Source organism: Podarcis pityusensis, assembly GCF_964106645.2.
Source record: "Podarcis pityusensis genome assembly, chromosome: 11".
Taxonomy (NCBI): Eukaryota; Metazoa; Chordata; class Lepidosauria; order Squamata; family Lacertidae; genus Podarcis; species Podarcis pityusensis.
In genome coordinates, this window is record NC_138036.1 from 51,264,079 (window position 1) to 51,275,203 (window position 11,125).

The following is an 11,125-nucleotide window of genomic DNA, read 5'->3' on the forward strand; positions in this document are numbered from 1 at the left end:
AAGCTCCATTTCTTTCCTCGAAACCCCCTGGTTCCTCTCCCTCACCCCTAAGACCTCTGAGCTTATTCTGGGCGTATTCATCATTCTCTGTTTCCTCTACCAGTTCTCTTTGTCCCACCAATGCCGCCCCACACACCCAGCGGTCCTCTGGAATGACATGTCTCTCTTCGGGTGCTCCCTCCCCCTCCAAATATTCAGGTTTGCGTGAGAGAGCGTCCGCCCTAATGTTCTCTGGGCCTGGCACGTAACAAATCTCAAAGTTAAATTTGGAGAACTCCTGGGCCCATCTCACTTGCCGTTGGTTGAGCACTCGTGCCGTCCTCCAATACTCTAGGTTCTTGTGGTCAGTGCACACTTGCACCTTATGTTGTGCGCCAATTAGCAGGTGCCTCCATCTCCGGAACGCCTCATGAATGGCTAGTAGTTCTCGGTCATACACCGTGTAGTTCCTCTCGGATTTGTTCAGCTTTCGCGAAAAAAAGGCACACGGTCTCCACTCTGACTCCTCCTTCCCTGGCTGCAGAAGCACCGCCCCAATAGCTCTGTCTGATGCGTCAGTTTCCACTCTCATCGGTTTTTGTAAATCCACATGCAGGAGTTGTTGTTCCGAGGCGAAGGCCCTTTTTAGTTCCTCAAATGCTCGCTCCGCCTCCTCAGTCCAAACGAACTTCTTCTTACTGCTGAGACAGTCCGTAATGGGCGCCGTCAGGTGGGCAAAGTTTCGGATGAACTTACGATAGAAGTTCCCAAATCCTAGGAACCTCTGCACATCCTTCCTTGTTTTGGGTGTTTTCCATTCCAGCACCGCCTGGACCTTGCTGGGATCCATGGCCAATCCCTTGTCTGACAGGTGATACCCCAGGAATTCCACCTCCTTGGTATGAAACTGACACTTCTCCAGTTTCACCCACAGCTGGTTGGCTTGCAGCCTGCTCAACACTTCTCTGACGTCTCTCACATGCTGCTCCTCATTCTCAGAATACACCAACACGTCGTCTAAGAAGGCCACACAATTCTTGTAAAGCAAAGGCCCCAGGACATGGTTCATAAACGATTGAAAGCACGCGGAGCCTCCTTGTAGGCCGAAGGGCATAACTAAATATTCAAATGCCCCCAAAGGGGTGAACATGGTGGTTTTCCATTCATCCCCCTTCCTTATTCGTATCAGGTTGTACGCCCCCCTTAGGTCCAGTTTAGTAAAAATCTTTCCCTTCCTGACCCTTGTCAAAATGTCGTCAATCCTGGGCATAGGGAAAGCCACTGGTTCTGACACTGCATTTAAGGCCCTGAAGTCACACACAAGCCTCGGCTTGTTCGTGTTTTTTTTATCCACAAAAAACACTGGGCTGCCCCCCACCGCCCTGGACTCTCTGATGAACCCTCTCTTCAGGTTCTTGTCAATGAACTCTCTTAGCTCCTGCATCTCTCTGTCTGACATGGCGTACAGCTTGCCTACAGGGAGCTGTGCCCCAGGGAGTAAATTTATTTGACAGTCAAAGGGTCTATGCGGGGGTAGTTGGTCAGCTTCCCTTTCGCTGAAGACGTCGCGGAGATCTGCGTATTGTCGTGGTACCTTCACGTTCTCCGTTACTTCAGTCCCTGCTAGGGTGGCTTGGGCCCCTGCCAAACCCTTTCCCTCTTTGCAGTGTTCTAAGCAATGTGCTGAACCAAAAGAAACCACTCTCTGATGCCAGCCCACCAGCGGATCATGTAACGCTAGCCAGCTCATCCCCAATATAATGGGAGCTCCTCCCAAGGTGGCCACATTAAACGCTATCAGTTCGGTGTGCCTTGCCACCTTCATTATCATTGGGACGGTCTGCAAGCTGACTTCTCCTCCCAACAGCTCCCTGCCATCGATCGTGGTCACCTGCAGGGGGTTGCTTAAAGGGATCGTCTGTATCTGGTGTTCAGCTGCAAACTCTTTGCTCATGAAATTGCAGGAGCTGCCTGAGTCCAACAGCGCCTTTATCTTTAGAGGGTGTCCGTTTGGCAGCTCTAGCGCCACTTCTATCACTAGGGCGGGTTTAGGAGGTTCTGGCGTGGGCACTTTCACTGCTCTTTGGCCTGGCTGCTGTGCCCCGACGGTGGCAGCCAGGCGTTGGCTTTTACTTGCTTCGGTATTTCTTCCTCTCTTCCCTCCACAGCTCCTACCATCCCTTGCCATTCCTTCCTCTGGGGGCAGACTCTGGCAAAGTGACCTGGCTGTTGGCAGAGATAGCATTTCCGGGCGCCTTTTCCCTCCTTCTTTCCCCCCTCACTGGGCTTTGAAACTGCGCGCGCGCGCGCTGTTCCGATTTCCATCGGCTCTGCCGGCGGGAAAGTTGGCTCTGGAATGTCTGGAATGCGGAACTCCTTCCAACGTTCCCCCTTCCCTTCCCGCCTCTCCAATGCTCTCGCCTCCTGGCGCGCTCCTATGGTCAGCGCTGATTTGGTCAGCTGGTCCATAGACTCCGCCCTGGGCGCCCGGGAAAGTTCGTCTTTCACAGCCGAAGAAAGCCCTTCTTCAAAGAGCATTTGAATGGGTTCCGCCGATAGATCCCACCCCAATTTATGGATCAACATGGTGAACTCAGTCCAGTACTCACGGACAGATCGGCTCCCCTGTTTGCAAGCCATTAACTGTCTGCGGACCACTCCCTGTTCAATATCGCTGGAAAACATCAGATCCATGGCGCGAAAGAACTTCATCGTGTCCTTTAGGACGTCACTATTCGCTGCCATCAGGGGTCTAACCCAGTCTCTCGCCCCCTTTTCAAGATGCCCAATCACGAAAGCCACTCGTGATTCCTCGTCAGGGAATTCATCAAACTGCAGATTGAGGGCATATTGCATCTCTGTCCGAAAGCCATGATAGTCTTTGGGCTCCCCCCCAAACTTCTGCACCAATCCTGGTACCTTTCTGACGAGCTGGGTGTCTTTCCCCTTTTTGTCTGCATCCTGAGCCCTCCTCTCCTCAAGCCTCGCCGTCTGCAGCGCTAGCTGGACCTCCAACACCCGGTACCTTTCTTCCAGGCTTGGACCCGCTCCAGCTCCTGCTTCTCCGGTTCCGGCTGGGTTGCTCATGATGCCTTCTCCTGCACAAGCTGCTCACGAAGACTGTCGGAATGCTGTGATGGGACGATGAGCTGCTTGTGTGTAAAATCCTAGTCCCTCAGAGTTTGGTCAAGTTTGCAAACCTCTGTCTGTAACGGAGCCCCTTAAACATGGCTCCGTCAGTCGCTGGCAGATTCCGACAGTGGTTGCTTTCGGAATCGCTTCCAACATAAAAGCTCCTTAACGGAAACACGTCTTCTGGACTCTCTGCGTGACAGTTTCCGGCGAGGAGTGGGTGTCCCTACAGGAGGTCCTGAAACCTCCCCACTGTTTTCGCTGGAAGTGTCTCTGAGCCATCCCTCCAGCTCCCTTTCCCTCAGCTCAGCTCCTCTCCCCCTACTGGTTCCCTCTTCAGCTGCTGAGTCTCTCCCAACCTGTGTGAGCCCTTTCACTTCCCTTCCTTCCGATGGCAGTTCCCTGACAGCATATAAAGGATTGTGTAAGATTGCCCCTCCTAGTGGGGTTTCCCCCCACCCATCTCTGTTGAAGTTTGAGCTACTTTAGAAAATCCGGCTTCTGCGTTTGACTGCAGTTACAGTTAAAGCAGGGAACAATTTCTTGAAATACAATATGGGCAGTTTAGCCGTAATTTATCTTCAGTTTAAAATTCTTCTCTGTGGCATTTCAATATCAGACATGCGTTTAAAAGATCATACTCCCTCCAATAGTACTATATGAAATTTTATAGCTGGGGTAAATAAACATGCCATGTGTAAAATAGCCTTTGTTCCTAGGCACTTCTAGCTCTTTTACTTGCACATTGAATTATTAGCAGGGAATAGTCTTTGATTGATACCAAAGATGCAGTCCGATTCTGTAAATATGGTCATAATTAAGATATAGCTGGCCAAAAGCATTGCAGAAAATAGATACTCGTGGGAGACCCTGTTCCCAAGACTTTGCTCTGTGCTCACTATGGAGTGCTCCCAAGTATTAATGCAGGAATATTTGCAAAGACTAGCATCAAGATTTTGGATGCTTCAGATTTGAGCCTCTTGTGCAAAATTAATTTCTGCGCATTTCACTTTAGTTAGCGCAAGAGGTTGTGAATTAATATATCCAAGTTTAGATGAGTCTCTCTGAATTCACTGATGTGTTGAACGTCTTCAACACATCAGTGTTCAGCACCTCTTTCAAATCACAAAAGAGCCTTGGCCCTAGGCAGTTGCACGATATCTGTTCCCTTTTTTGAAGGCGACGCTGCAATTCTCTTTTCTGTAGTCAGGTGCATCTTACATACTTTCCTTAGCTTTTCCATATAAGTTATCACCTCATACATTTACCACATCTTCTGTAGCACAAGTTTTCATTAGGCATACATTTCATTGTGCCAAATTCCCCATCCTCTGCCTATGTAAAATATCCTTTAGAATAGGGTTGCCATACCAGCAAAGCCAGACTCTCTTCTCTTAACACAAACATTAACTGACCTTTGGTCTGGAAGAGCTTTGTCTGACACTTTGCTTATTGTTCTTCTCTAGCTTGATGCGTACTTGAGTCAGATGTTGGTTTATTTTAAGTAAGTGGCAAAAGGAACTTGGATATCAACTTGGGACTTCTAAAACAGCCTCTAGAAATGTACAGGACATTTATGACAAAGTGCGGTTGGGGAGAAATCTGCAAATGTCAAAGCTTTAAATTGGCTGGCATTCAAAGGCGGTTTCTCTTATTAAACCACCTTTTCCTTTTGTAGCAGTTAGTTGCCTTCATTTCTGAAACGTGCTAATGGTCCATTTTATAACTTAAACTGTCTGTTAGAATTTGACGTGAAGCATTGGTATTGGGACCTGAGCTTTTTAAGTTCTTCATAAATGATCTAAAGTTATTTTGTAAGTCTTCAGCATGCAAGCCTCTCACACGGTTCCATAATAATCTGCCTCGTAAACTGTATGTTAGAGTTGCATTCATGATTTTGCTTGTGACTAGATGATTGCTTGCTTTATGATATTAATCTCCAAACACTGCTTCTCTCTCTCTCGTGTTATTGATTTCCTTCCAGTAAATAGCCTTCCATTAGATTTCAGGCTCTTAACAAGATGCTTTCCAGCAATTTTAATGTGGAATAATTGAAAATTGAGATGTTTCTAGACATTAAATTCTAAATTAAATTGAGCAAAACTCTTAATTTGTTTTTGCATATCTTTGTCCTATTGACAGCATTGTCCACTTGCCCAGTGAAAAACTCGTGGCTGGCACGCCTTTTATGCTGACCTAGTTGGAGGAAAATATATTCTTCCACAGTTCAGGGAAGTGCCTCGCCTCTTAATTTAGAAGTGCAGTTTAGGCAGATTCTACTGGCACTCTTACAGGAGTTGAAACTGCCTCCCCAAGTCGAATGTGTCATCTCTGTTTCTAGATTTGATCAAGCCAGTGTTGTCTCTGTTTTGTTCCTCCTAGACACTCTTTGGCACGCTAGAGCAGTGTTTCCCAACCTTGGGCCTCCAGCTGTTTTTGAACTACAATTCCCATCATCCCTGACCACTGGTCTTGTTAGCTGAGGATTATGGGAGTTGTAGTCCAAAAACAGCTGGAGGCCCAAGGTTGGGAAATGCTGCGCTAGAGTCTAGCTGTTTAGCATCTAAAACAAGTACACATGTAGCTGTGGGATGGGAAGTTGCTGAAAGAAAATGGTAGAATTGACATGGCCATTTCCAGATGTTTTGTCATCCACACTCCAGGTTATGCAGAACTAGACGATACTGTAGAAATTGGCCGATCCAGTGCTGAAAAGCTGTTCTTGCTGTAGTTAAACATTTAATTCTGTCCATGTAGGAAAGTAGTTCCATTTCTCAAATTATTTTATTTGGATACTGGACCTATCACATCCAGAGGCCAAGAAAAGTAATTGAAGGTTTGGGAGATGGGAAGTTTGCCTGTAGTCTGCAGATGGGCCACCTGCTGCTTAGGCAATCTGCTATAATGCATGATGTTTGCTTCTACTCTCTGCTTGTGATCCATCATGGGTTGGTGTAGGAATAGATGGCAGGCAGGCAGGCAGGCAGGCAGGAAGGAAGGAAGGAGTTCCATTGGATGGGGCAGCCTTCCTGACTTGACCATGTGGTTGGCTGTTTCAGTCATGCAATCCTACAGGAAAGCAGAGAATGCATTCCATTGAGTTCACTATTGTCACAAAGCGACTGCTAATTTACGTTGCCAGTTTTTCTTTCATTTGATTGCTGACCATATCAGCGTTTTTGATATGTTGACCTTTTTTTCTTTTTTTAGGATTCCTGGTCTACGTGTAGTGGGGCAATCCATTTCTCCAGCATTACACCTCCGCTTAGAAGAAAGCACTGGATCTCGAGAGAGTGATGCAAGGCTACTGAAGGAAATTGTTGATTATGTAAGAGTCCTTTTTTACAGTCCTAACAATGAGAAGAACGGTGTTCTGTATTGAAGTCTCTGTTGCACTTCCTTCTAGAATTCCTCCATGTGCTGGGTTGCAAGGTTACATTTGAAAAGTAGGGTTGCCATAGAATTTCCTGGGCATAGCTGGGATTCGGCCGTTGGAAACGGTGTCCGGGCGGAGATCGCTTTAACGTCTGGGAAAATCCGGACGTATGGCAGCCCATACCAGAAGTGTAGATTTAGGCAGATTCCCTTAAAAATAACTCCAGAACTGTATTTTGTAAAAAGAGAAAAGGAAAGTTCAACAACTTTGGCCGAAAAGGATTTTCACACTTTGAAATATGGCAACCCTCTGGGAGATGATTTATAACGAAATGAAAAAGGTATTCAAATATACCTTCCTGAAGAAATCAGAGGCCTTTCTCCTGGGCATGGTTGGCCAATTGGTGCCAAAGAAGGATAGAACTTTTTTAATGTATGCAACAACAGCAGCAAGGATACTCATCGCAAAATATTGGAAGACACAAGATTTACCCACCTGGGAAGAATGGCAGATGAAGTTGATGGACTATATGGAATTGGCGGAAATGACTGACAGAATCCGAGACCAGGGAGAAGAGTCGGTGGAAGAAGATTGGAAAAAATTTAAAGATTATTTACAGAAATACTGTAAAATCAATGAATGTTAGAAAAATGTTGGAATGAAGTTACATGGCTTTAGTAGAAATGTTTTAAGGAATTAAGTATAAATTAATTAACAAGTATTAAAGGAAAAAATAAGGTTAGAAAGAGTTAAAATAATTATAGGATAGAAAACAGAGGAAGATGGAAAGGAATTGCTGAAATAATTAACAGAAATGGAATACAAAAAGGGAGGTGTTAGGAGGTCGTGGAAATAAGTGAATGAAAGATGGGATAATGAAATTGTTTAATTTATTTTATTGTTTTTGTTTTGTTTGGTTAGTTTAATGTATTGTATTCTTTTTTTTGTGTTTAAATTTTTTGGAAAATTAATAATTTTTTTTTTTTTAAAGAAATATGGCAACCCTAAGATTGCTACAGCAATCATCTGGGATTAGTCCCTTTTTGAAATAAGGCATATGAAAGGCAGCATTGTACCCGCTATGGGAGATGGGTGTTGAGGGCAAGATAGCATTGGACGAATGTCTCTAAATTCACTGGCTCTTGAGCCATGTGGTCCCACAATGACAGGCGACTCCCAGTCGGTTGCCCAGGAACATACGAAGATAAGGAAATGTCTCTTACCGTCTGCTTTTTATTCAGTATTTACAGAGAGAGTCTGTAGAACCCAGCCTCTTGGATAATGGCATTGTCCAGAGTGAATCTCCACACACACACACCCCGTCTCCTTCACTTCTTCATTCATCACTTTTACGGGTGCTGCTACATGCCGTCTGTCTTTGCTCTCCTACTTTTAAGGCTTGCCGGGTTCTGGGATGGGGGAGCAGACACAATTTCTGGCATCTAGACATGCGCAGACGCGATTTCCGGCACCGGGGTAGCGAGTCTCCATGCTGCACCAGTTTAGCGCAGCGCGCGGGGACTTGCCGAGCGGGCAGCTCGGTTTGGGGGCGGCTTGTGGCCCAATTAAACTGCCCCCGTAGAGCAAGGAGCAGCCGTGGTGATGGCTAGAAGAGAGAGAACAGGATTACAAACCAGGACTAAAAATGTATTTAGCTCCTTGTGGCAGGGTATCACATGTTACTTAACAGTCCGATAACACATGAGCATGGCACCTGATGTTCCTGTTTCTCTCCTCAGTGTATGAACAGAGGTATTGCATTAACCCAGGCTCGCTATTTGGAGAAAGAAGAGAAATTTCTCCCACCACCCAGGTTTGTAGATACTTGCTCACCTTGCTATTAAAACAAAACTGTGTTCTTCTGACGGCAGGCAGAATGGGTGGGTTGAGAAGCATGCCGTAGCTTGTGTTGGAACCTCTGGATTTTCAAGGTCGCTGTTGTTTTATAAGTCATGGGCTCGTCTATTGAACAGGCAGACTGTCCTAAACGGCTTGCTCATCTATACCTAAATAGGGTTCAGGGCAGGAATATGTGTGAGGGTTTTTTTAAGAATAGCTAATAAAATGCTGTCTGACGGTTACAGTGGTGCCTCGCAAGACGAAATTAATCCGTTCCGTGAGTCTCTTCGTCTTGCGGTTTTTTCGTCTTGCGAAGCACGGCTATTAGCGGCTTAGCGGCTATTAGCGGCTTAGCAGCTATTAACGGCTTAGCGGCTTAGCGGCTATTAACGGCTTAGCGGCTTTAAGAAAAAGGAAACAAACTCGCAAGAACTCACAAGACGTTTCGTCTTGCGAAGCAAGCCCATAGGGAAATTCGTCTTGTGTAACGACTCAAAAAACGGAAAACTCTTTCGTCTAGTGAATTTTTCGTCTTGCGAGGCACCACTGTACTTGAGTTCAAGCATGGGGAGGGAGAATAAGGTCACTTACATTCTGTTGTCACTAGAAACAACAGAATGACTAGAGGCCCAGCCAGATGGGTGGGATATAAGTAATAAATTGTTATTATTATTATTAACATCATCATCATCTCACTGTACCTTTTTTAGCTACTGAACTATACCAGTCACCACAGCTAGACTTCATAATCCATATTATTGAATTGACAGGGAAAGCTATCACTACTGTTATGTGAAGCAAAAAATATTGATGGGCAAAGGAAAGTATTAGGAGGCTGAGTACATATGCAGCTATCTTATTTACTAAGTCAGGCCACTGATCTGTCTAAGCCAGTAATGTCTTCTCTGACTGGCAACAGCGTTCCGGAGCTTAAAGAGTCTGGTTTGTGCTGTAAGGTTGCACGCATTTTGCCGCGCAACGAAAAGACAACAACTTTGACCCACTACCCTGATTTTGCCCCTGACAGCATCCGAGTCGTAGTGACGGTAGAACAGACAGAACCGGAATTGGACAAAGCTGCCTCGCTTATCAGGGAAGCTGCGGAGTCAGTACTGAATTGAGGCCTGCATACTTGAGTCTTCGTTCTTCACCCAACACTGGGAATACCGGTTTTCCTACTGTATGGCGGATTGGCTTGTGCTCCCAAGGTTCAAGCTCATTGACTTTCTCTTCTGATGGAGTGGAAAGCTCAACTTCCACTGAGTCATTCCAGAACAAAAAAAAAAGTCACAAATATGGGAATGTGAAACTCTGCTCACTGTATAAGTACTGTTTCAATTGGAGATCATTGTTATCACTGGCATTTTACATGAGTTTCACCTCTGTTCTTAAAGGGCCTTATTCCTTTCCCTAGCTCTCTAAATGTGTAAAACAAGCCGAGCTATTTTTGAGAGTTTTGTGTTTAACGCTAATGAACATGAAAAGGGTGAAAAAACTTACACAATATTCTTCATTTAACCTCTCTTATTTTAAATAACATTCCCCTGAACAGGTTCCTATTACTGTCAGACCAGATAGTTAAACGGTATTATGGAATTATGCTTTTGAATAATGTACTTAAGTAGCTTTTATTACACTGGGTATGTGGGAATTTTGTACACTTTTTTTTTAAAGATCTTTTGATTTTTGAAATTCCCAGAAGGAGCTGTTTTTCTAACTATTTGTCCGGTTTCCATTAAATGTCTTATCTCATGCCAGTTCCTTTATTCCATACAAGTTGACCTTTCCTGTGATTTTACCACGCATTCAACTTTTATACCAGTGATCGCCAGTGCTGTGCACACAGTGGAGCTCTCAGTTAAATTTCAGTCTCAATTTCCATTGGATTGAGTTCAGTATTGTACAGTACAATCTGTATGCACACACAGATGAAATGCTGGTAGAATTTCTTAAGCCAAGCAAACAAAACAAATATCAATCTCTTACCATAATCTGGTGGGTGCATAAATTAATGGGGAAACTAATTCACTCATGATGTTTATTGTCCATGTTTACTCATGAATACGTTTAAAAACCATGAATAAATTAGAAATACTTAACATTTAGTTGCATGGGCACATATCCCTACTGTAATCAGGAAGTTCCAATTTTTCTCTCTCTTTCTCTTTCTCTCTCTTTCTCTCAATTACTTGCTTGAGACCACCACTCAGGTCTCTGCTAAAGATGTGCAGAAAAGGGACTTGTCATTGATACCGTAGAAGTTTCAGTATGCCACCTAGAGTCAGGAGTACCTCTTTCGCCCTTCAATGAATTTGCCATGATAAGTGTTCCAGATTTCTGGTGAATACTATATTTTAAAGACTTTCTGTTACGTCTGGGTTGTTCTACACTCCTGTGCCTTTTTTGGTTGCTGCTACATATTCCAGCGCTCTATTTGACACATAATTTTTTTAAAAAATAAAAGCATATATTTGATCCTGTTTTTCTCCTTCTTTCTTCATATTCCGACTGCACCATCTTCTCTATCAGCTACAATCTCATTAAGGGGGGAAGTAATTGGATTTGAGCTACAGTCCCTGAACTCAATAGGGCTAAATCGGCTTAAAGTGCTTCATGGTGGGTATCAGGCTTCTCTCTCAGTACTTTAAGGTATAAATTTTCCCATCATGCTTCAGGCTGCGCTGCCTTCTGTACCCAAGCCACTTAATTTGCTACGTTGATGAATTTCTGGTTTTCTTCAAAATGCGGTTTCAGGATTGTGGCCAAGCGTGGTGTAGTCCAGTGTAACTTTATCAGCTG

At 44.6% G+C, this 11,125-nt stretch overlaps 1 protein-coding gene across 1 annotated transcript in view; it reads left to right on the top strand.

Moving 5' to 3' along the window:
* The window catches only part of SPTLC1 (serine palmitoyltransferase long chain base subunit 1), a 42,919-nt gene extending 32,118 nt beyond the window's left edge, over positions 1–10,801 (top strand). The window contains exons 13-15 of the mRNA XM_080972846.1: positions 6,322–6,439; positions 8,227–8,300; positions 9,354–10,801. Coding sequence (XP_080828972.1) covers positions 6,322–6,439; positions 8,227–8,300; positions 9,354–9,447 — 286 coding nt within the window. The 3' untranslated portion in view covers positions 9,448–10,801. The remainder of the gene's footprint in view (positions 1–6,321; positions 6,440–8,226; positions 8,301–9,353) is intronic.
* The last annotated feature ends 324 nt before the right edge of the window (positions 10,802–11,125 follow it).